At 38.3% G+C, this 23,150-nt stretch overlaps 1 protein-coding gene across 1 annotated transcript; it reads left to right on the top strand.

Moving 5' to 3' along the window:
- Positions 1 to 1,691: 1,691 nt before the first annotated feature.
- On the top strand, positions 1,692 to 22,804 carry LOC306770287 (anoctamin-1-like; the record flags this gene model as incomplete). The annotated part of the gene is made up of 26 exons (XM_079259137.1): positions 1,692 to 1,823; positions 1,928 to 2,227; positions 5,291 to 5,386; positions 5,536 to 5,708; positions 6,049 to 6,103; positions 6,220 to 6,271; positions 6,402 to 6,457; positions 7,801 to 7,848; positions 9,148 to 9,212; positions 9,913 to 10,047; positions 10,144 to 10,304; positions 11,598 to 11,707; positions 12,568 to 12,642; positions 12,739 to 12,795; positions 13,316 to 13,390; positions 13,981 to 14,182; positions 14,476 to 14,587; positions 14,675 to 14,732; positions 14,831 to 14,931; positions 16,805 to 16,968; positions 17,072 to 17,224; positions 17,454 to 17,506; positions 17,998 to 18,176; positions 18,485 to 18,590; positions 21,452 to 22,034; positions 22,155 to 22,804. The coding sequence occupies exons 1-26, from the start codon at positions 1,695 to 1,697 to the stop codon at positions 22,802 to 22,804; spliced, it is 3,948 nt and encodes a 1,315-aa protein (XP_079115263.1). The 5' UTR covers positions 1,692 to 1,694.
- Positions 22,805 to 23,150: the final 346 nt, after the last annotated feature.

The following is a 23,150-nucleotide window of genomic DNA, read 5'->3' as shown; positions in this document are numbered from 1 at the left end:
TTATTATTATTATTATCATTTTTACAGGTATATTCCAATGTTGACATGATGGAACTTTTAGAAAGAAACAGCTTTATAAAGATTGCAAGGGTTTGAAGAATGATACTGAGGTGTGAAAACGCATATGCCATCATAATCCAGTATCGAACATTTGGCTCACTGAGTCTTTTGACTTTTCATACAATAGATGACCATGTCATGTGATGATCGGTCACAACAACATCACTGTTGGACGGTATGTTGTGTTTACATGGAGCTGACAGGTTTGAACCGCTAATCAAGATATCACAGTTCAGACTTTATTTTCTCTATTTCTGTGTTTCCCCTTGCTAATTCTTGGCTAACTGGGATTACCCTGGATAATAGTGCATAGTATGTGTAAGTAGATTGCCTGTTGAAGCACTTCATATGCTGTCTGGTTTGTTTACATTTAAGATGGCTTTCCCTTATGTGTCAGGTGGGTAGAGCTTTTTCTAATCTATTCTGAGATCATTAAGTGTGTGGAATACACCAAGTATTGGATTTTAGCCTGTGTTTTTCATCTCTTCATGACACTGAGTGACGTCACTGCCCCCGATAACTCATTGATTTAATCAGCTTCTCACCACAGAGAGAATCAGTGCTAAACACAACAGCCTCTTTTTATGTAATCTGCTGCATTTTCTCAAATGGTTTTTATGCAACGCTTTCTCAAATGTAGTACTTTGTGAATGTTGTAAACTAATTTTAGTTGTTTTGAGGTGCTTGCTGTTTTTTTCTTTGAAATGTTCTCTTTGCTTTTTATCTTTCAGAAATGTATTTATGTTTTCAGGTTTATTCCTCTGTTTTGTTTCATTTTTCACCAATAGACTGAGGTTCTACCAAACACACAAGGGCATGTCCACTGCATTTCTATGATTATTTATAATTTACTATGACAATAATTTCCAATCACTTATTAGTTCAAGTGCTATTACTCTTAGCTGCAAAATGAAGTCAGTTATAAATATATATTATTCATATTTATATATTATTTACATATTATATCCAACTGAAACAACCAGTCATTCCAGTGTAAACTTGACCACATCATCATTTACTAATTCATTCTTCAGGCCCAAAGAATGAGCCCAGTGATTAAATTACCCCCAACAGATTGTAAACTGTGCCGCCTGGATTTCAGTGTGTGCTTAATCTGAATCCACAGTTTCAATTGAGTGAAAAAACAGAGACAAGACAGCTTAACTTTGGCTTAAATTTAACGTGTCAGTCTCAAACAGATACCACTGTGCCACTGTGTCTTTTCTCTCACAAGCATTTGGTAATATTTTCAGATTAACTGGTAAGCAAATGCAAATCTCAGAATATGCATTGCTTTCCTTTAATAAATAGTTTTTTTCATAACTCTGATTTACAGTTTAAAGGCGAATCACATTTATCATAGGATATACTTTAAAAATCTGCAACATTTATTTACAAAGCTGTAGATATGCAGTAACTAACTTTTACATAGAAAATAGGCCAATATTTGTGGTGTAATTTTGCATACAAAAAAATTAAAACATTCAGACTTAAAATAAAGGTCAATACAGAGAAACTTTTTCCACTAACTTTGCCGAAATCTTTCTCAGCAAGCAAGAATGAACTCCGATTTTACTTTTTGTGCTCTTGCAGAGGGATGAAACGGAAAAGGGTGCATATCTTTCACAACAGCAATGAGTGAGTCATCGTCCTTTCACTCAGCGACACTTGTTACGTTGGCCCGATCTCTGTCGGGGTTTGGACTTGATGCTGCCAATGGAGGGCCTGTCAACCTTCTCGACAGCGATGAATCTCCACCACCAGTATGGGCTTCCACAACTAAAATGCTTCTATGTCATAGCATTTACTAAGATTCATACACGTGACTCATCTCAAATCCAATTAACAATCTGTCTTTGTTTGTTAGGAGTCTGGCATCGAAATAGGACCTGGGTTGTTTTTTTCTGATGGCAAGAGAAAAGTGGACTATGTTCTTTGCTACAAATACAAAAAGAGAAGGGCATCTAAAGCATGCATCTCCCTTTCCTCCAATGGGAGCATGCCTTTAGCAAATCGAACAGAGGCAGAAGCAGAGTCTGGGGAGGCAGGTACAGCTGCAGGAGACGCAGAGGAATCAAAGCTGTCTGAGGAGGAGAAGGCTTCAATGAGGGAGGAGTTTGAAGCAGGACTGCTAGAGGCTGGATTAGAGATTGAGCGTGACAAAGAGGTGTGTATCGGCTTTTCCCCCTGCACTAATGACAAAATGAATGCGTGCCGTGATATTTCCATGTACTTTACCATATGTGCAAATGGGTATTTTTTTTTTTTATTTCCTGCCAGGGTGTGTGCATTGATGCTTGTGTGTTTGTGCACAAGCTGCTCCCTGTGTGTAATTTGTAGCTGCTGTTTTGGTTGAGGATTAAAAAACACAAGCTCTAAGTAACTGGAGCCAAAGATTACATGGCCTTCTTAGAGAGTGATCCACATTTCAAAAGAGTTTGCTGGAAAAGTATTAAATTCAGTCATAACTTTATGATTCATCTAGTCTGTTAGCTGTATGGATGTGCACTAAGAATATTATCAACATTTGCTGGAGAAATATATAAGCAATGATATCAAAGAGTTGTTTGTTTTTATTTATAATTTACTACATCTTAATTATTTTAAATAGTGTTCATCTGTCTCTATAAACGTTCAAATAACTGTTGATACGTCAAGTCTAAAAGCTTTGTAATGAACTGATGTCAGAAAAAATGTGGAAATGATAAATATGCAGCTGGTGAAGTTGGAGACTGTTCGACACAGTGATTGTATGAAGATACTACAGTTATAATCTGGAGTTTAGTATAACAAAGAGCAGCATTCTCAAAGAATACACTTTACATAAAAGCACACAGAAATTTGGATAATTAATAATTAATCCTAACTGCCCGTTAGGGAAATTTATTTGGGGCCAAAGTACTGCACTGCTGTAAGGCAGAACATTGTGTAACAACCAACAACAATTCAGGGCATCTCTAAGGCACAGGTATAAAATTATCATTGTCTTAAAACCATTGAAACCAAACACCAATAGCATAAAGAAAAAAACAGTCATGCTAATGAAGTCTGGAGCTAAATGTACTAAACAAAAAGTAAGCAGGATTATTAATAGCATGACCAAATAAGCTTCTTTCCTTATTTAGTAGTATGGCAAAACTGAGAATAAATGAAAGCTTTAAGCTGGTGGTTTTACAATTGGAGACCCTTTACTGTCAGCATGAAGCTAATTGATTGAATTCAGAGAAGAGAGCAGGTTGTGAGAGTCTCAACAATTCTGTCATGCTAATCAGGAATATGTAATGCAATAACGTGAATAATAGGAATATGATTAATTCAGCTTGCCCTGTGATGGACTGGCAAGCTGTCCAGGGTGTACCCTGCCTTTCGCCAAAGACTGCTGGGATAGGTTCCAGCCTTCCTGCGACCTTTCATTGGACTAAGCGGTTAGGATAATGAATGAATAATTCAGCTTTATTTGTATGGTGCAAGTTCACCAGAATGTCATCTCAGGGCACTTCACAGACACATAATTTTGAACCAATTCATAACAATTAGCCCAGATAATGACAACCAACTGATTGTATCGCATCCAGACATCAATCCAATCCCCCATCCTGAGCATGCACAAGACAACAGTAGAAGGGAAAAACCTCCCTGGAAAAACCTCCGGTAGGAGTGGTGGCCTTCTGCCTGGACTGGTTGGGGTGGAGGACAGGAAAGAAGGAACATGCACTGAACTTTTTTACTGGAAGACCTACAGAAAGAGGAGAAATATGTTAAAGATGCCAGTGCTGTCATATGTTTACATTGTTTATGTAGCAACTGTATGTCATATGCTGTGTTAACATGGGAGTTTCAATTCCTGTTTTATTCTGAATAAAAGTTAATTACGCTTTAAACTGATGAAAAACGACCATGTAAACACTTAATTCCTAATGCAAATTTCTATTCAGAATTAAACTTAATTCCGATGTAAGTGGCTGATTTAGTAGCATTTTAATTATTTAATTTAACTATTTAATTCCTCTGTCATGTAAACCTTGATTCCGCTCTAAGTTAATTCTGGTCGTTCTGCGCATGCTCGTTACCTTGTCCTGTCCCGATGACGCACGTTGTTTTGCCTCCTTTGTTCTGTGGTCTATCTTTTGTCTCCTTCTCAGTTGCTGCAAAAAGTGAAGTAGTATCCTCGTGTTGAGCTGCTACTTCAAAATGATAATAAAAATAGCGGTGAAACTGTTACTTATTATGTAGTTTTTACAAGTTACAACGGAAAAGACAAGAAGCAGGGAGCCAACTTTGTTTATTTCCGGTATACGTCTTAAGTCATGTGCACCCTTTGTCCAATCAGAACCCTTCCCAACACACCGCTCTAAAGAGGAATTAAGTGAGGACGTGTTTTATTTAAACCTCCATTCGGAATTACTATTTTCATGTAAACTCACAGGAGAATACGTTAATTCCGAATTATTTAATTTTGAATTATTAATTCCGAATTAAAAAACATCATGTCACCGTACTGATTGTTGTGCAGGAGACTGTATTGTCAAGATTTTCATTAGAAGGACACTAAAATTTCTAATTTGTTTCCTTTTTTTAAGCAACTAGTGATAAGTTCGTGTGGATTTAAATCAAGGATGACCATGTGATTGATGATTTGTTCATATATTTTTCACTTCATGACATACCACTAAGTGTATAATAATGAGTCACCTGACACTGATGTATCTAAAGAAGATTCATGTGTGTCCAATCATTTGTCCATCAACGTGAATCTTTCTGATCACTTTCTTTGTGATCCATTTCAGACAAGCTAAAGAACAGAACAATACTACTTAAAACTCATTTATTACTTAGACATAAAATACCATATTTGCGCAGCCCAGGATACTCATCAAGAAGTAGTTAATTAATGAGAGATAAGTCAAGACCTACTCAGTTTTTTAGGGGTACACATAAATAGTAATTTTGTTGTTGTTTACTGGCTGCTTCAGAGTTAACCAGGAACCATGTGTGATGGAATCATTGTCCGATTGATCAGTATATTGTCATTGTTCTTCACTAAGTTACCACTTGACTTCAATTTGGCCCTTCATTTGGAAATACTGAAGTCACCTAACAATTCAGCTATCAAGTTCTACCAGATTTCTTCTTGGTGCTTGTCAAGACTTCTAGACAGAAGCTGTATTAATTATGTGCCTAAGTTTTAGATTCTTTATAACTCTTCGTGAATGTGTGTGTTTATGTTCAGAAGTCAAATGGTATAGGCTTTATCCGACTGCACATCCCATGGTCAATACTCAGTCGGGAAGCAGAGCTGCAGAAGATCAAAGTTCCTGTCAAAAAGGTCAGTAATTTTATTCACTCTGGTTGTTGAAATTTTTGCTCCACGCAGCTTGTTTTTGACCATCTGGAGAGGCTTACTGTGAGCAGAGATGTGTGCAGACAGCTGTGGAATTTGAATAGTTTTGATCAAAGTGTTTGTCGTCTGGTCAGAAATGCGAATTGCGGAAACGAACCGGCGTTGCTGGAATGTGGGATTCTGTTGTCACCAACCTGAACAGACCCTTTCAGCCCGACGTCCCTGACAACGATATCCACAAAGACTCCCAGTCACGCGTCCACTTCAAAACCCTTAAGCACGCTTTCATCAGAGACAAACTCCACCTGTGAGTACATAAGCTGGTATAAATACAAACAAATACACACACAGTCAAACAGGAAGTGAAAGAGTATCAAAAACAATCCATCTTTAGGGGAGGCTGTTGGGGAAACACATGGGATTAAGTTCAGCCATACAAACTGAGATAACAAATTATGCAACATTAGCCAAACGTTTTGAATTTTAATGTAGCTTAACTGTTTTGTAGTAAAGCTGCTGCATCATTAATGCTTTTAGTATTAACTTTTTAATGCGCAAATGCAAAATCTAAAATGTGTGTGATATAGGGCATATGTCTGCTTCTGCTTACATGAATATTTATGTCCTCCTCCTGTGATTTCCTGCAGATATGACATCAAGTCAACTGCAACTCTATTTGACAATGCAACACGGAGCAGAATAGTGAGTAAACAAGCACCATAATCCAGTCTTCTGCTGCTGAGGACATTTTTTGTTTGTTTTACAGCTCTATGTGAGCTCACATACAGCTTGTTTTACAATGCTAAATGTACTTCCAGGTTGCAGAAATTATTTCACGCATTACCTGCACACATACTTGCCAAACTACTGGTGAGTTTGAAATTTTTTCCCATCATAATTTACAAATGCATTCTGTCGGTTTTATCAGTTTTTTAGCTTAGCTTTTGCCAGTTGTCCTAAAATTAACTGTGTGTTACACTCCCTGTTTTTGTGTCATAAGGCATCAGCTCATTATTGGCACGGGGAGTTTATGACTCTGCATTCTCTCTGCATGATGTGAGTAAAACAGAGCCTCACTGTGCACAAGTGACCTAACCCTTTATTGGGCAGATGACCATATTCGTACACTTCAATGGACATACAAAATTCCCCTGCATGTTTGTTCATGAAATTAGAAATTATTTTACTGGTCATCAAGGATGAGGCGGCATCCCAGCGATTTCATTGAGATCGATCTTGAACATAGAAATTTAAAAAAACTATCAGTAACTGTTATACTAACTACTGTATATCTTTTGTTATTTTAGAAAAAATATCCAAGTTTTAGAGTCTTCAAATCCAGTGTTTTACAACCACAGTGCCGTAGCACACTAGTGTGCTGTGAGAAATTATCAGGTGTGCCCTGAGAAATTAGCCAATTTCCCCTTATTGGTCTAAAAAGCAGCTCTGTGTTCATTCAAACATACCCCAGTGAAAGATAATAAAATTCCTTCTTTTTGTGTTTATCTGATTTATATTCAAGAGGCTTTGACAAGATGGACTTTATATTATTAATGTGGACTTTAAAAAAAACAAAAAAACATTTTGGTTTGTGGTGTGCCTTGTGATTTTTTTTTTTTTTTAAAGTGTGCCTTGCCTCAAAAAAGGTTGAAAAACACTGTTCTAATCCATAATTAAATACGGCTTAGTCCAATTCAATGTGGCGGTGAAGCTGGAGCACATCAAAGAAATTAGCAGTCAGGTTAGCAGTCATTCGCAGGGCCAACACAGAGGCAAAAACACATTCACACTCACACTAACTACTAGGATGAATTTAAAGTGACAAATAAAACCAACATTTGTGTTTTTTGGATGGTGGGATGAAGCTGAAGTATGCATAAAGAACCCACGCAGAGAACATTCAAACGCCACACAAAAAGGCCCCTTTCCAAACCTTCTCCAAGCTGGGGCTTAAACAAGCAACCATGCAGCCTTAAAACATTCTTTTCTATGGTTGTGCAAGTAAATTTCCAAGTATTTAAAAAAGTACCCAATAAGGGATAAACTGTGTCAGATACTTGTCAGTCAGGCTAAATGGCTGTTTAAAAAGAAAGAGTCCCAGTACCTGATTAATGCTTTTCCGAACTCCGTGCTGGAGTTGTTCATTATTACATGTTTCGATACATCATTAATCTACTGCTGCTGAAATCAGATGAAAACAATTTTGACGCCCTGCTGATGGACGGATGTCGGTGTCACGTTTGCACAGATTGCTTCAGAGAGAGCATGCCTCAAACCAAATCATCACCAAATACAGATGCATGCCAGCATAACTAATGTAGACTGATGACCAAACTGCAATTAAGGCTTTGACTTTCAGTTGGTGTATCATTTGGTGTATCACTTTTTTTTTTCTTAAGGGGTCATTCACAAGGAGAGGACGGAAAGATCAGCGAAATGACAGACAGGTGAGATGAGCGACCTCCGACTGGGTTTTTAAATAAATATAAATACCATCTGGACTTCCGGTCCAGATTTTTGTGGGTGTAAACAGGTTTAATTTAAACCTACAGAATAGGGAACGCTATTATCATATGCATCATGTTATAGAAGGGGCCTGTTTTGGATTCAGATTTCTGTAATAGGAGCTAAACTTGTTAAGTCAGCTATATGCATGAAATTTGTTTGATAAGTGATGCATACTGTACATCCAGTGGGACTGAAAAGACAAAAACCAGGTAATTCTTTGCAGAAACTGTTAGCGAGAATATTTGTCCACACGTACAGAATGTATTAGTCTCAAAATCCAGACTTGGTTGGCACATTACATCATTAAAGCCACCGCCATGTGACATCACAACATAGGGCCAAGGGGGTTAAATACCCTCCTTACCTCACACATGAAACTTTTGTGTTGGTGCAGTAGCAAATGTAATATATGTAATTTCTTTTAATTAATTTTTTACCTTTATTGTTCAAATGTTTTGGGGTTTTTTTTTAGTTGCTCAATTTACGAATTAACGGATCTGAAATGAAATTGCAATGCATTGGACATTTGCACAATTTTACAAAATGTGCATTTACAGAAAAAGAATAAGCCAGCAGAAGTTAAAGAGCAGAGTCTAACCAGAGGGGATTGAAGTCCATTTATTTGGAAGAAAGTAAAATGTTTAAGGAGTCCAAAGCTGTCATAGTCATAACTTGACATGACAAGACATTAGCAAAAAAGTTTGTAGATTGTACTGGTCTGTGTCATTTTAGCTCAGCTGGAGAAAAATCAAAGCAAATTTATGGAGTGAAAGGAGGCTATCATCACTTATCATAGCAGATTCAGATGTAATTAGTCAACAAATTGATTCTCCTTTGGTGTGGCACGAGGATCAAAGGCCTTTTAATGGCCTAGTCAAGCTCGAATGGTACTTTAACATCACCGTGCATGAAAACCTACTGCAATGTGGTCTGGTGTGAAAGTTTGAAAAAGAGGTGAAGAGCATTTGGGACAAAGTTTGGTTTCTGTACATTTTATGATATATAAGAAGCCAACATTAGTTAAAATCAAGCTTTTAACCTTGTTGACATGTTTATAAGATATTTATTTATATGCTAGAGGACATACACACTACCATGACTTCTACAAGGAGCACATTGCTAAGTTCTTCTACCTTAGAATTGCAGTGCACCAAGCTTTTTATTTTAATGGTATTAATCAGTTTGTGCAAAAAGACTTTGTCTGTTAAATTTCTTTTGTGTGATGTGTTTGTGTACAGCTTCTCCATGAAGAATGGGCGAACTATGGAGTCATGTTCAAATATCAGCCTGTCGACCTAATCAGGTACTAAAAAGCTGCCTCAATTCTAGCTTTAGTTTGTGGCTGTGCTGAACATAAAACACAAACTAATTGAAATTTGATTAAATATTTTATGTATGTTTATGAATAGATTGTGCTGTGTTACATATCATAAGAACATTTAAGTAAAAAGTATTCTTTTTTAAGTTTATATGTTGATTTTACTGCAATTGATTGGCGAGCTGTCCAGGGTGTACCCTGCCTTTCGCCCAAAGACTGCTGGGATAGGCTCCAGCTTCCCCGCAACCCTTAATCAGACAAAGTGATTGGGATAATAAATGAATGAAGGAATGAATGTTAATTTTAGATTCATATTTTCCATTATTTCCATTTTGAAAAAGAAAATTAGAGGTTTTCTCAAATGAAAAAAAAAACGTTTTAATGCCTTCACCAAAAATCAACAAAGTAGTAAAAATCAATTTTTATAACAAGAATCTTCTTTTCCTAACAAACATGTCACGTTCCAGTACTATGATGAACACGTTGAAAATGCTGCCATAACATCTCTTCTTTTTTAGCATTTTGTACCTAAAGACATGCCTGAGGCAGGATTGCTTCCTCAGATTTTTTATAGCATACTGGGTATTCAGTGAATTAAGGATTTAAGACACTGGTCATGCTTCTGTTTATTGGTCTAAAACGGCATTTCAGAAAGCTAATTTATGTGCTGTCTTCTTGTCAACAGGAAGTACTTTGGAGAACAGATTGGATTGTATTTTGCCTGGCTGGGTGTTTATACTCAGCTCCTCATTCCTCCGTCTGTACTGGGCATAATTGTTTTCCTGTACGGCATATTCACTGTGGACACCAATGTGCCAAGGTATGCAGGCTGTCCAAAAATCTAAATTGCATTGTGGTGTTGCTATGAAATAATCAAGATTTTGCTCTCTGTGTTGTTTTCATACATTTATTGCAGTCAGGAGACATGTGATGACAACCTGAACATCACAATGTGTCCACTGTGTGACGCAGTGTGTGACTATTGGCGTCTGAATACGGTGTGCTCACTGGCCCGAGCTTCATACCTGTTTGACAATGGAGCTACTGTCCTCTTTGCCATTTTCATGTCGCTGTGGGGTAACTACACTCTTTAATTCACCTTCCTAATAACAGTGCAACAAGTAAGATAAGATAAGATGAGATAAACTTTATTTATATAGCGCTTTTCATAGACACAAGGTCAGAAAGTGCTTCATAAGAATAAAAACAGAAAATCTGCAACGTGTGGAAAACAAAAAAAAAAGTACAGTATATTTCAAGAGACTTACTTTTAAATAATGTTAGGAAGACTCACACACATTTGCATTTTGTTTAGCTTGCTTATCACCAAGATATGATGTGCAACAGACATTAAAAAAACATAAGCACCTGAAAAAAGAAAAAAAAAAACTTGTTGCATGTTTGGAATTGGCAGAAGCAGAAACAGAAATCTTTACATATCTTATAAAAGTAAATCAGAAGGAATAATATGACAAAAAAAAACTATGGTTTATGAGATGAGGAAAATGGATTCCTGAAGAAAGACGGGACTCAAATACAAAATTGGAATAAAATTATAGCTATGACAGCTGGGTGGGAGCAACAGAAAACAGTCAAGTGTAAGAAACATACAACAAGGCTGTAGTCCCGCACGCACAGGCAGCGTTCTTGTTGTCTGAAGAAAGAGGTTGTTTTCAAATCCGTGCGACCCGGATTACAAATCCTGACAGCATGCTTTATAAGCAGAGAGTGAGGATTTACACCCAGCTCTTTTTTTTTTTATCAAGTGACCCTAGGTCAGCCGTGTAGACAACAGTTGCTGTGCTTACTCTGATAAGATCTCTAACCCTCATGTACTCAGAACTGGTTGCAAACTTCCCCAGTTCAATGCCAATTTGTGCTTTACACACATGAAATCTCTTTGTTACATCGCCGTGCCACATTGGTTTCATGCTGCTGTGATGATTGGCTAGTCCTGCCTTTGTAGAAGATGTCCTAACAGCAGTAGAAAAAAGTGTCTCATCCATGGTCCTACTATTAAAATAATGTAATTAAATTCAGTATATGTTGCTTTTTTTATAAGTTCTGTTGCCAGAGACAATGTGAAATCCAACTTTAGTCCCATATTAGAACTGAAAATAAAGAGCTTTACAGTGTTTTGGCTGGCATGTGATGACAAAGATGCTTGGTTGGAGTTATCAGATGCTTCAGATAATACATACCATGTTAAGACAATGGTACTATGGGAGCTGTAACAACTCACTGAGAAAATTCCTAGCTAATAATGATGTTCCCCAGCAGCAAAATGTTCTTTAAAAGCCATGAGTTCTTTTTATCTTTTTTTTTATCACAGTGGTTTCTAACAGATTCCTTGTGTGTGATGTGTTGTAGCTGCTTGCTTCCTTGAGCACTGGAAGAGGCGACAGATGTGTCTGAAACATAGCTGGGACCTGACAAGCTTGGAGGATGAGGAGGTATTAATACATATGCAAGAATGCCATGTGTGCATTATCTGAGAATGGACACAATCAAATCCCTTGTGATAGTTCTCCTTATCACGTTAAATTAGTTCAAATAATATTTCTCAGTTTTTCTATATATATATGTTTGTTTTGTTTTTTTACACGAGGTCGTCATGAGTCATAACCTTGTGACCCATGACACCAATCATAGCTTCTCTTGGGAGAGGGAATACTCATGGACAGCCATGTATACATGCATTAACCCTGTGAAGGGATGTAATGGGATTGGCCCTGGTCTTAAAGGGCACCTCCTGGATAAGATGATACAGCAGGGTCGCAACACAAACACTCGCAGCCTGACGCAGCTTTGTTTCTGTCTCCCCTCCTTCCTCTGTCTCTCATGTATATCTGGGCTGCCTGAAGGAGCGAGTCCAGGTGGGAATGTTTCTATGCACGTTTATTGTACCCTCCTCTGGCATAGTATAAAATCTAAAAAAAATGGTTTACTTTCGTACTTTCAATTGTTATGAAAATGTTTTTTTTGTTTTTTTTTAGTAGTTTAGTAGTTTAGTAGTATGTAGTTACTAACAATGTCATGATATAGATATATACTGCAGAAGTTCAGAAATCAATATCAAAAGAGAAGTAGAATTATTTTGGATGTAGATATATTTGGAAGATGTTCATAAATTTACAGATGATTGCTTTAATTTAGGTGTCCTTAGCACAATTTTAGAGCAGTTACTGTATATTCATTACCATAATTGAAACTAATATGGCATAAAATTGTAAATAAATACAAAGGCACTATCTAGAATTTTTTGCTGTAGCACACATGATTTTTAACATTCAGGTGCATGTATGTCCAAGTAATGTGTGTACATGTGTGTGCATTGCAGGATGAACTGAGGCCTGAATATGAAGAAGCACTGCAGGAGAAAAAAGCTAAGGCGAAAGCAAAGGCTAAAAAGAAGGTAAAACATGCATTCCATCCTTTAGTTACATTTTGTAAAATGTGTTTACTTAGACCCTTATACTGTGTCTCACACCATTTTTACTGTCTCTTTTAGCTGCCTCCAGCTGGAGATGGTGTAGATGGAGAAACTGACCAGATGCTGGGCTCCCAGGTATCACTGCACGACTCTCAAGTGTAAATTATGTGGGATGAGCTTCTTGGTGGGTGGGGCTGTGGGGAGGGCCAGTATGCCAAAGTACTCATTTACTTGATTCATCCTCAGCTGATTTTGCAGATTTTTAAAAAAATACATTTTATGATAAAAGTAATTCCACAGGTTATCAGTCTAATTGTTCAGAGATACAGTTATATTAGTTATCTGTTTGACAGTTTATGTTGGCACAAAATGTGCCCCCCCCCATCCCTTCACCAACAGTGTGTGGTTGAGTCCAAAGCGGCTTACCTGCCTGAGATTAGCCCAGATTACTGGTGGAGACTGAAAGGGGAGGAGGGAGAGTAAGAAGGGGAGGAGATTTCTGTCCTTTCAGATGGCAAACATGCACCTGCCATTCTGCGTGTGCGTGTGTGTGCAGAACATGTGCTCGGCATTACAGCCCATCACTCAGGGCAGTGCACTGTGGTATATGTTTGTTTCCTGTGCACCATAATGACATGCATGTTTGTCTTAACAGCAAGAACCAGAATCACTGGACATTGAGGATCACCTGTCAGGTTACGTCATCAATGTGTCCACATTGCTGCTGCTGGTACTGCATTCAAGCTTTCTTCTTTTTCTCGCTTTCAGTTATTCAACCCGCCTCTTTGTTAATCCCCCTGTTAATCAACAAGATCAAGTAGATTACCAGACAGAGGGCTCATTATTGTGATTCGTTTATAAATATCATTAGCCGCATAGCATAATTGCTTAAGTGATATCATTGCCTAAATGTTTATATCTGAATGATTGTACTCCACTAATATTGCTGATTGACTGTGCATCACTGCCTATAAAGCCTTGAAATTTGATTTAGGCAATTATGCAATGTGCCTAATGATATGAGGGGATGTTTATTTTCAGCTCTCATAATCTTTGTTTATTTATGGAGATAATGTTTGTGACTTCTCCAAATTCATCCATTCAATCCACCTAAGCCTTCAATGTCAACCCTAGTGCCCCTAAATTGTCATCACTTCTCATTAAAGTCATGTTAAACAAAAATAAAGCATCCACACTAAAAATGAAATATAATTAAATTATATTTCTATAGACAAAGTGCAATATCTGCATAATGCTACCCTCAGGAATCTTAATAATGAACATTTTCTTCTTGTTTGCATACATTTTTTGTGTGTCCAGATCTTCGTAACCTGCTCAGCGGTGTTTGGGGTGGTAGTTTATCGTATCTGCATGTTAAGTGTGTGGTCCATGAACCCTGATCCTGAAGCAAAGGCCAGTGTGAGGATGACGGTCACCACTACGGGAATCATCCTCAACATGCTGGTCGTTCTGGTGTTGGAAGAGGTCTATGGAGCGATCGCTGTGTGGCTGACTGAGCTTGGTACCTTATTTATTTATTTTGAGACAAAACGGAAAGCAGATGATTAAATTTTAACTTAATATTGTTGCTTTTGATGTTGTCTTATTGGAGAAATGTTAAACTGTTGAAATGACGCTTGTCATGTTTGAATGTTTTATTCTATATATAATAGTAAGTCGTTACATACAGTAAGGATTTATGAATGAATCAGTAATTTCAAAAGTTTGTCAATCACAATTTCTCAGAATGAGAAATCATGAATACTTCCAACTTGCACTGATGATTAATTTACATTTGTGTCCTCTTTTCAACAGAACTTCCTAAGACAGAAGAAGAGTTTGAAGAGAGGCTAATCTTCAAGTCATTCTTCCTCAAATCCATGAACGCCTTTGCACCCATTTTCTATGTTGCCTTCTTCAAGGGCAGGTGTGCATCACTTTCTTTCTCCAGCAAAGTTTCAGCTGTTGTCCAGCTTCATTCTTTATCATGTGACACGGTTGTGTTTTTATGCAGATTTGCTGGGAGACCCGGTGACTATGTTTATGTCTTCGGAGACTACCGCATGGAGGAGGTAAGTGCGGCTTCGCACATTGCTAATTATTGTGTTTGTCCATGTAAAGGTAAATAAGCATCTCCGTTTTAAACAAATATGTGTTTTGCATTCCACAGTGCGCTCCTCCGGGCTGCCTCATTGAATTGTGCATCCAGCTCAGCATGATTATGCTCGGAAAGCAGCTCATTCAAAACAATGTGTTTGAGGTTCTCATTCCGTACGTATTGATTAACATATTAAACTGAAGATAGAACAAAGATGAATTAGCAAACACTGCAAAGAACATTTTAGTGTATTGGAAATTATGTGTTTATATTGAATTTGATTCCAACAATAGAAGTTTATAAACGTGAGGTTAGTGGCATGCTTTGGACCATTGTGTAGATCAGGGGTGTCCAGCTCTGGCCCTGGAGGGCCACAAACCTACAGGTTTTCCATGAATACCTGTTCCAACACGCCTGAATTAATCAGTCATTGCGCAGAACTTCATTGTCTTTTGGATCCATTCAATGGAAGCCAGGTGTCTTGGAAGAGGGATACATCAAAAACCTGCAGGACAGCGGCTTTCAAGGACAGACTTTGGGCACCCCTGGTGTAGATTATCAGCTGCACTGAAGTTCTGGGCTTGCTTTGGTTTTGAACTGCAATCCACAAATCCAGTTTCTTGCAAATTTATACAGAAGTCATGTTGTCACATATCAGTTTCTCCAACAACCTGTGCACCTGCTTGTTAATGAGCCATTGATTTGGGTAAAGTGTGTTATACCAGGGAAACACAAAAGCCTGCAGGGTGGTAGCCCTCGAGGACCAGAGTTGGTGACTCCTGACCCAAGGGCTGCAAACCTAAAATTCCTTTTCATAAAGCTCTGAAATGAGGAGTGCTTATACAACCACACTCTCAAAAATAGAGGTACAAGATCAGGACATTTCTGTACCTATAGGTACATTTTAAAGAAATGTTCTCTCAAAAGTACAATACTGGTCTTTAAGAGACCAGAAGCACACCTTCAGAGTACGAAAAAGGGTTCAAAGTGACATAAAGTACAAATTTGTACCATTTCGACCATAAGGGTACCTGCAGCATTGAAAAATGTAATGTTAATGGCTGTAATGTTACAAACTAGAGCAGAGTTGAGTGATGACAGTAGTACTACTTAACAGTCATTTACTACACCAGACAATGAAGGTCAGATGCTGCAAACTAAGTGTATGGCTGGTCAGTATTTTGAGTTTTTGAAGATTATTTCTAGATTAAAGATAAGATAACATTGCTAAGTTGCATGGACCAGGCCTAATGCTGTGAAAACATAAAAAGACGCAACTTGATAAGGAAAGGTTGAACTTGATAAGGTACAAAAATAGACCAGAACTGAAGGGTACAGAAATGTCTCTCAAAAGAGTACACCCCCAGCGACAAGCATTTGTACCTTTTTAGGTACAAGCTGGTACCTCTTTTTTTGAGTGTGCAGCTACTTTAGTGTTTTATATATAACAGTCAAGTGACAATGATTGTACAGATTTTTTTTTTGACCCATAAAACACCAGTCATCTTTCAGATTGTTAGTTGTCTTTGATGGTGAAGATGGATTCCATCCAACTGGGTATTGACATTTTTCATCAAATTTTCTGAAAGACTTATCCTCTTTGAGATGCTTTTTTAATGTAGATCATCTTCGTGACCTTTTGCTAATTCACCTAAGTAGTCATGAATTGTTACATCAGGCATGTATTTTTAGCATTAAACAACTGTTTTACTTCTTTGCACCTGTCCTATCTCCAATGAAGCATGTTTCCAGAACCAAACCCTTAAAAAAATGGAAGTTTTGAAATCAGTTGCATTTCTAAGCCTTTATATTTTAATGTATGCCCTTTGAGTTTACACTATTATTAGTACACTCAGCTGCCTTCATATGCTGCTTATGTTCAGGTTTCACCACTATATGTATAAGTCAATTCACTTAAATATTAGGCACATTTGGTTTTTGATTAAATTTACACGTTATTCATCACAGCTTTTCTAGGAACAAATATATATATTTACTTCCTTGAAATAATTTATGGTTTCTGAAATTTGCATTCTCTTTGTTTAGTAAGCTGAAGAAAATGTACAGAACAATTCAGGAACAAAAAGGAAAGAAAAGAGCAGCAGAAGATGAGGATAGTGAAGCAGAAGAGAAGAGACCAAAGCAACAATTCCACAAAGATTTTGCACTTGAACCTTTTGAAGGTGTCAGCTCAGAGTACATGGAAATGAGTGAGTCTTTCCTATTATTTTTACTTCTTTATTCATTGATTTAGTCACTACTGCTGTTGCATGTGGTAATCTAATTATGTGTATGTGTGTTTAATGTATACAGTAATCCAGTACGGATTTGTGTCTCTGTTCGTGGCTTCCTTCCCACTTGCACCTGCATTTGCTCTACTCAACAATGTCATTGAGATCCGCCTTGACGCAGCAAAATTTGTCACTGAGGTCCGGCGACCCGATGCCGTGAGGTGTAAAGACATAGGTACAGATCTCTCAAGATAACATGTCTGCTCTGTCAGTTTCTATGTGGCTGTGAAAAATCTATCCTGGAACTTTTAATCACTTTCATTTTCTTTACTCCAATCCGACCCTTTCCTTTCCTTTACACAAATACATTAAAACATTTACACACACACGCACACACAAACACTTTTGGACGGACACGCTTCCTTCTCTCTCTTTGTCTCTTTTCACGCACATGCTGTCTCCAGGGATTTGGTACAACATTCTCTGTGGAATCAGCAAGTTTTCTGTCATTACCAATGTAAGTGTGCGTGTGTGTGGGTCAATCAGGTTCAAGAATGAAACATTTATTGTCTTTATTACAGCAGTTTTATGGAATTGTGAAAAGTTACTGTTTTTAATTTTTAGATTATTTTTGTGTTAGGTTAATTGGTTACTCTAAATTGTCCCTAGGAGTGAGTGTAAGCATGAATGGTTGTTTGATGAATCATGTGTTGGCCTTGTGATGGACTGGAGACCTGTCCAGGGTTTACCCTGCCTCTCACTCAATGATTGCTGGGAAAGGTTCCCTGGAATCAGTCTAAGTGGTTCAAAAAATGAATAAATGAATTGGGTTTTTTTTTTTTTTTTGGGGGGGTTTTTTTTTGGTTTTTTTTTTTTAGAAAGAATTTACCATTACAGTGTAATGGATGTGTAATGGATAATATCGATTTACAGAATATGTCAAGCATTAACCAAGAAGTGTTTTGGTGATTTTCTTTCTTTTTTTTGACCACTTGTTTATCACTTTAGGCATTCGTCATCTCCTTCACATCAGAGTTTGTTCCGCGAATGGTTTACCAGTACATGTACAGTGCAAGTGGTACCATGAACGGCTACACAGAGCATTCGCTGTCTTACTTCAACGTCAGCAACTTCTCTCCTGGCACAGGACCAAACACCACGCTCATCAAAGGAGTGACCATGTGCAGGTCAGAGTGACTCTCCTTACCTTGACCTACCTGGATCTTCCTTTAAACCTTTTAGCCAGGAGCTTAACTCTTCCTCTACAGCAAAATGTGCCATGAATTGCAAGGTCTTTTAAAGGGAAAACTTAACATCACCAGATTTCCTTCTTTTTTTTTTTTTTATGACTGCCATATACACTACCAGTCACAAGTTTGGACACAACTTTCCCTTAGATTTAATAGGAAAATATGTATAAACTTTTGACTGATACTGTATGCCTTGCTGCTGTAACTTGTTCCTTGCTTATCCTCACAGTCTCTGGGTTTTTCAGGTATAAAGACTACAGAGATCCACCATGGGGACCAGACGCCTACACCTTCTCCAAACAGTACTGGTCTGTCCTGGCTGCAAAACTGGCCTTTGTTATATTTTTCCAGGTACTAAATCAATATTTAGAAGAGAGTTTATGTTGATTTCAGTCTGCAAAAAAGTCTTTGTCTGTCAGCACAGAAAATCTTTTGTTAGAAAATTCTTTCTTCTCATCTTAACATTAATATATTAAATATTCTCCACAAGCAAAGTAAAAACAATCTTCTGGATTTTTTTTGTTTAAACTTGATTATTTATTTATTTATTTATTATTTAAACTGATTATAACAGTCATAGTATTTTATCAGGGAAAAAAGCCTTACGTTTAATTGTCGCACTTAACACCTCAAGTACCTTTGGCAACAACTCCTGAAATCAGTGGAATGATCCTACTTGCTTGGCGCACTTTCATCTTGGCAGAGAAATACTGCCCCAGCTCAACCAGTCTGACTGAGAAGTGTCAGTGTACAAGACCTTCCAGACAGCTCTACTTAGCTCTGGTCCAGATTCTGCTAGGGTCCCTTCAGGGCAAGAGTAATTCTAAAGTCACTTCTGTGTCTTCTTGGCTGTATGCTTCATGTTGTCTTTAAAGATTAACCATTGTTGCAAACAGACACCTTACTATTCTGGAAAATGTTTTTAGTTAGATGGAATCTGTATTTTTCATAAAACCAGACTGGTCTCCCATTCCCACTTGTTTCACAAATCTATTTGGAAATTAAATTTTCATAGTCTTTCATGTGACTTTCAAAACATTCCTAGCACATGCCTCTTAGTACAACTCCAGTTTTAAAACATTGTGACATTGTATAAAATGCTAATAAAATCACAAAGCAAATTATGCTAAAGTGAGTGATCTAAACAAAGAAACACCTGGAGGAGCATGCTGTATCTTATCAGATCATTTCCAACAGGTCAGTATCATAATTGGATATATAAATAAAAAAATGAAGAAGAAAAAAGGACATGACCGAACATTTCTATTGGATGTTGGTCACATTTGGGTTCTCAGGCAGCACTGTATTAAAACCAGAGATCATTTTTGTCATGGAAATCCCTGAACGGGCAACACATTCAGAAATTACTGTCTATAAAAGCAGTTCACTATGCCATCTACAAATTCTGGATTTAGTTCTACCATGCAAAGAAATAATAAATATGACAGCGTGATTTAAGAACGCCATTGTCTATTCCGGATCCAGGCCCATTCATAAATACTGCATTAATACTTTTTGGATATCATGGACGTTGTTTCCTCCACACTAAAAAAGAGACTTGTTATTGTAGCTGATTCAAAAGCCTTCATCTCTGGTGAAATGGGCCTGCATTATCTGGCAAATACACATCATTCATTTAATTTCTTAACCGCTTGATCCAATTAAGGGTCACAGGGAATCCCAGCAATGATTGGGTAAGAGGCAGGGTACACCCTGGACAGGTCGCCAGTCCATCGCAGGGCCACACAGAGAGACAAACAACCATTCACACTCACTCCTAGGGACAATTTAGAGTAACTAATTAGCCTAACATGCACGTCTTTGGACGGTGGGAGGAAGCCGAAGAACACAGAGAGAACCCACACATACATAGGGAGAACATGCAAACTACCATTCTAGCCTTCCTCCAGCTGAGGCTCGACCCAGCGACCATCTTGCTGTGCTAACCACTACGCCACCATACACATTATATCATTCAGTTTTTATCTACTATTTGTGCAGCATCACAACTTTTTTTGGTATTTGATATTGACATGATCTGATGGCTTTAACAGTGTTGTAGAAAGAGGTCTGTCAATGACGAGGTGTCTGGTTCTGAAGTGAAAAAGATTATAAAGTTTATTGAACAGAAAATAAGAAAGAACAGAGTAATACAAATTGCAATTTGGATAGACAGCCCAGAGGTCCGACAGGGCGGAAAGTCTGAAAATGCTATAAAAGAGTTCTAGACTAAACCATCCTTTTACCCTTGCAAAAGGGCGTCAATTGCCTGCCCTAAATCTATGTTAGTCTAAACAAGAATGGTCTGTTATCATCTGTAACACTCTTTAAAGGAAGGGAGTGTTTTGGTTAATCAGATCCCAGATATCTGAAGGCAGACATATCAGGGTCTCTACACATTAGCTACATTTGCAAGCAGAATAAGCAGACACTGTGTTACTAAGCTTAGATTCTTAAGTTCAGCATGACCTCTTCAGATCTACACAACAACAATCAGAAATGAATATATGCCAAGGATTATAAGATATATGAAAATCTAAGAACATAAAATTCCCACAACACCAGAAAGATCTAACTGGAAGAAGGCTGCAGTGAGAGAGGTTTATCTTTCAGTATCTACAATCTGTAAGTTCTTTCCATCTTGTAGGATTCCTGATCAAACCCTATGTTCATAACTACTTAGCTTTGCGGCACAAATGTGTCAAACTGATGTTTTTAAAGTCTATTTAATCTATTTATTTAGTGGTCTGAACACTTAATGTGGCAGTGTATCTGTCTTTATTACTACTAAAGGAGTAATAAAGGATGATGGATAATGTAATAGATTTGTAGACATGCACCAGTGCTGCTCTTCCTCCCCTGAAATGAGCTGATGCATCCTGATCTGAATGCAGCACTCTTCTCTCACAACTACAAAGAGTTCTGTATAATATTTGCTCATATTGATGAAAAAATAGGTTAGAAATGATTAAATGTTTCAAAATACACTGTGAAAACTTGGACTGTCATTTTATTAAGTCCAGATTTATCACAGAACCAAAGTGGTTTACTTGTCCCACTAATTAGGATTTTCCAACTTATGCTCTAGCTATATTTTAAACTAAATTTCGTAAACATGATGTAACTAGGGCAGCTAGTTTACGGCATTCTCTTAAAAGCAATTTTCATTTTTACACCCTCCTTTTCTTTTTTCCTTTTTTTTATTTCAACAGAACCTTGCCATGTTCCTCAGTATGTTGGTTGCATGGATGATCCCAGATGTGCCACGATCGCTGCGGGAACAGCTGAAAAAAGAGAACATGGCTTTGATGGAGTTTTTGCTTAATCAAGATCAAGAAGCATGTGCCAAAAGTCACTCCCCAAAACGATCAATTCCCTTTTTCCCTACTGACATAGATATTGTGGTGGAGGCCCCATCAGAAGAGGAAGAGGTGCATCAAGTGGACGAGGAGGAGGAGGAGGAAGAAGTGAGAGTTGAAATCAATCAGGACGAGCCAAGGGGGATTGATGACAGTGATCCAGAGTTTGAGAAGTCAGTTAAAGAAGTTGAAGTCGACGCAGAAGAGCGAGATGGAGAAGGGGATGATGGTGTAGAGTCAGAAGGCAAAGAAATAAAAAAAGAAGGAGAAGTGAAGGAGGAAGATGGAAGAGAGGACAATGGGGAGGAAGGAAAAGAAAAAGTGGAAGAAGGACAAAAGGAAGGAGATGATAATGATGAAGATGAAGCACAGGCACCTGAAGATGAGAAATTTACAGTAGATCTGGACATGTTCATGAGTGAAATGGGCCTGTTAGGTGAGGGAAAGAACTTTCAGTGTGTTCTTGTACATGTCACTATGTTTAAGATCACTGTTAGTGCCAAATAAAGCCTTGCTCATGTCTAATGAATAATTTGTTTTATCCTTTATCATGCAGATGAACAGCCCTTGCCAACCACAGCCGAGCTTCTACGGTCAGACTCCAAACAAGACCAGAAAGACAAGGAAACTCCATCCCATCCATCATCTCACCGCGGCTCATCCCAGAGCCTCAAGAGTTCCAGAACAGAAATCACAGCATCAGATGTTGAAACAAGGATCTTTTCCCTAATTGCTCCTCCCCCCAAAGAGACAGGCTCAAGGGTGAAGTCCCGCTGCTCCACCCTGCCTTCCCGCCACAAAGGCACCGAGGCTTGTTATAGCCTGCCACGGCCCAGTTACTCCACCAGCCTCACACGGTTCCAGCAGCAGGCCACACTCGTTCCCCTTGTTCCCCTGGCCTCTTCCTCATCCGCATCACCTGATCCATTCTCTCCCCCACACACACCCGTATCCCCATCATTTCCACAGCCGCCATTGGCCCAGCAGCCCCAAGCCTCAAGTGAACTTTTTGTGCTGAAAGGCCCTCCTCCTCAGCTGCCACGCTCCAGGGGCAAAGCCCGGTGCTCTACCCTGCCTCCACGACAGAGAGCACCCGACCCTGACGAGCCCTCTACAAAGCCTAGCCATTCTACCAGCTTTACAAAGCTTGGAGACCGCATCCCACCTTCACCCAGTGAACTGAAACGTAACAACACACCAGTATAAGAAGAGCTGCAGGGCAAGAGGGAGAGGAAGAGGCTGGTTAAGAGAGGGGTCAGATAAAGATTAGCCTCTCCTGTTTGTGCCTGGGGCTGCATCCCTACTGTTCTCTTTATCTGCATGTATATGGTCTGAAGAGAGACCATGCAGATCAAATGGACATCCTTTTTGATTGTTAGACCTAGACAACTATTTATACTAATATTTATACTCCTCAGTGGTCGAGACTGGACAGTTCAGAGAAAGACTGGCTCTGAAACTCTTTGCCACGAACAGTTAAGAGAACACTTGGACTATTTTTCTTTATTTCTGTTTTTGAGAAGGTTTGATTGTGTGTGTGTGTGTGTGTGTG

This window comes from Telmatherina bonti (assembly GCF_933228915.1).
Source record: "Telmatherina bonti genome assembly, chromosome: 2".
In the NCBI taxonomy this organism is placed as follows: Eukaryota; Metazoa; Chordata; class Actinopteri; order Atheriniformes; family Telmatherinidae; genus Telmatherina; species Telmatherina bonti.
Note: the sequence above shows the minus strand (reverse complement) of the source record. Positions and strands in the feature narration are given on the sequence as shown.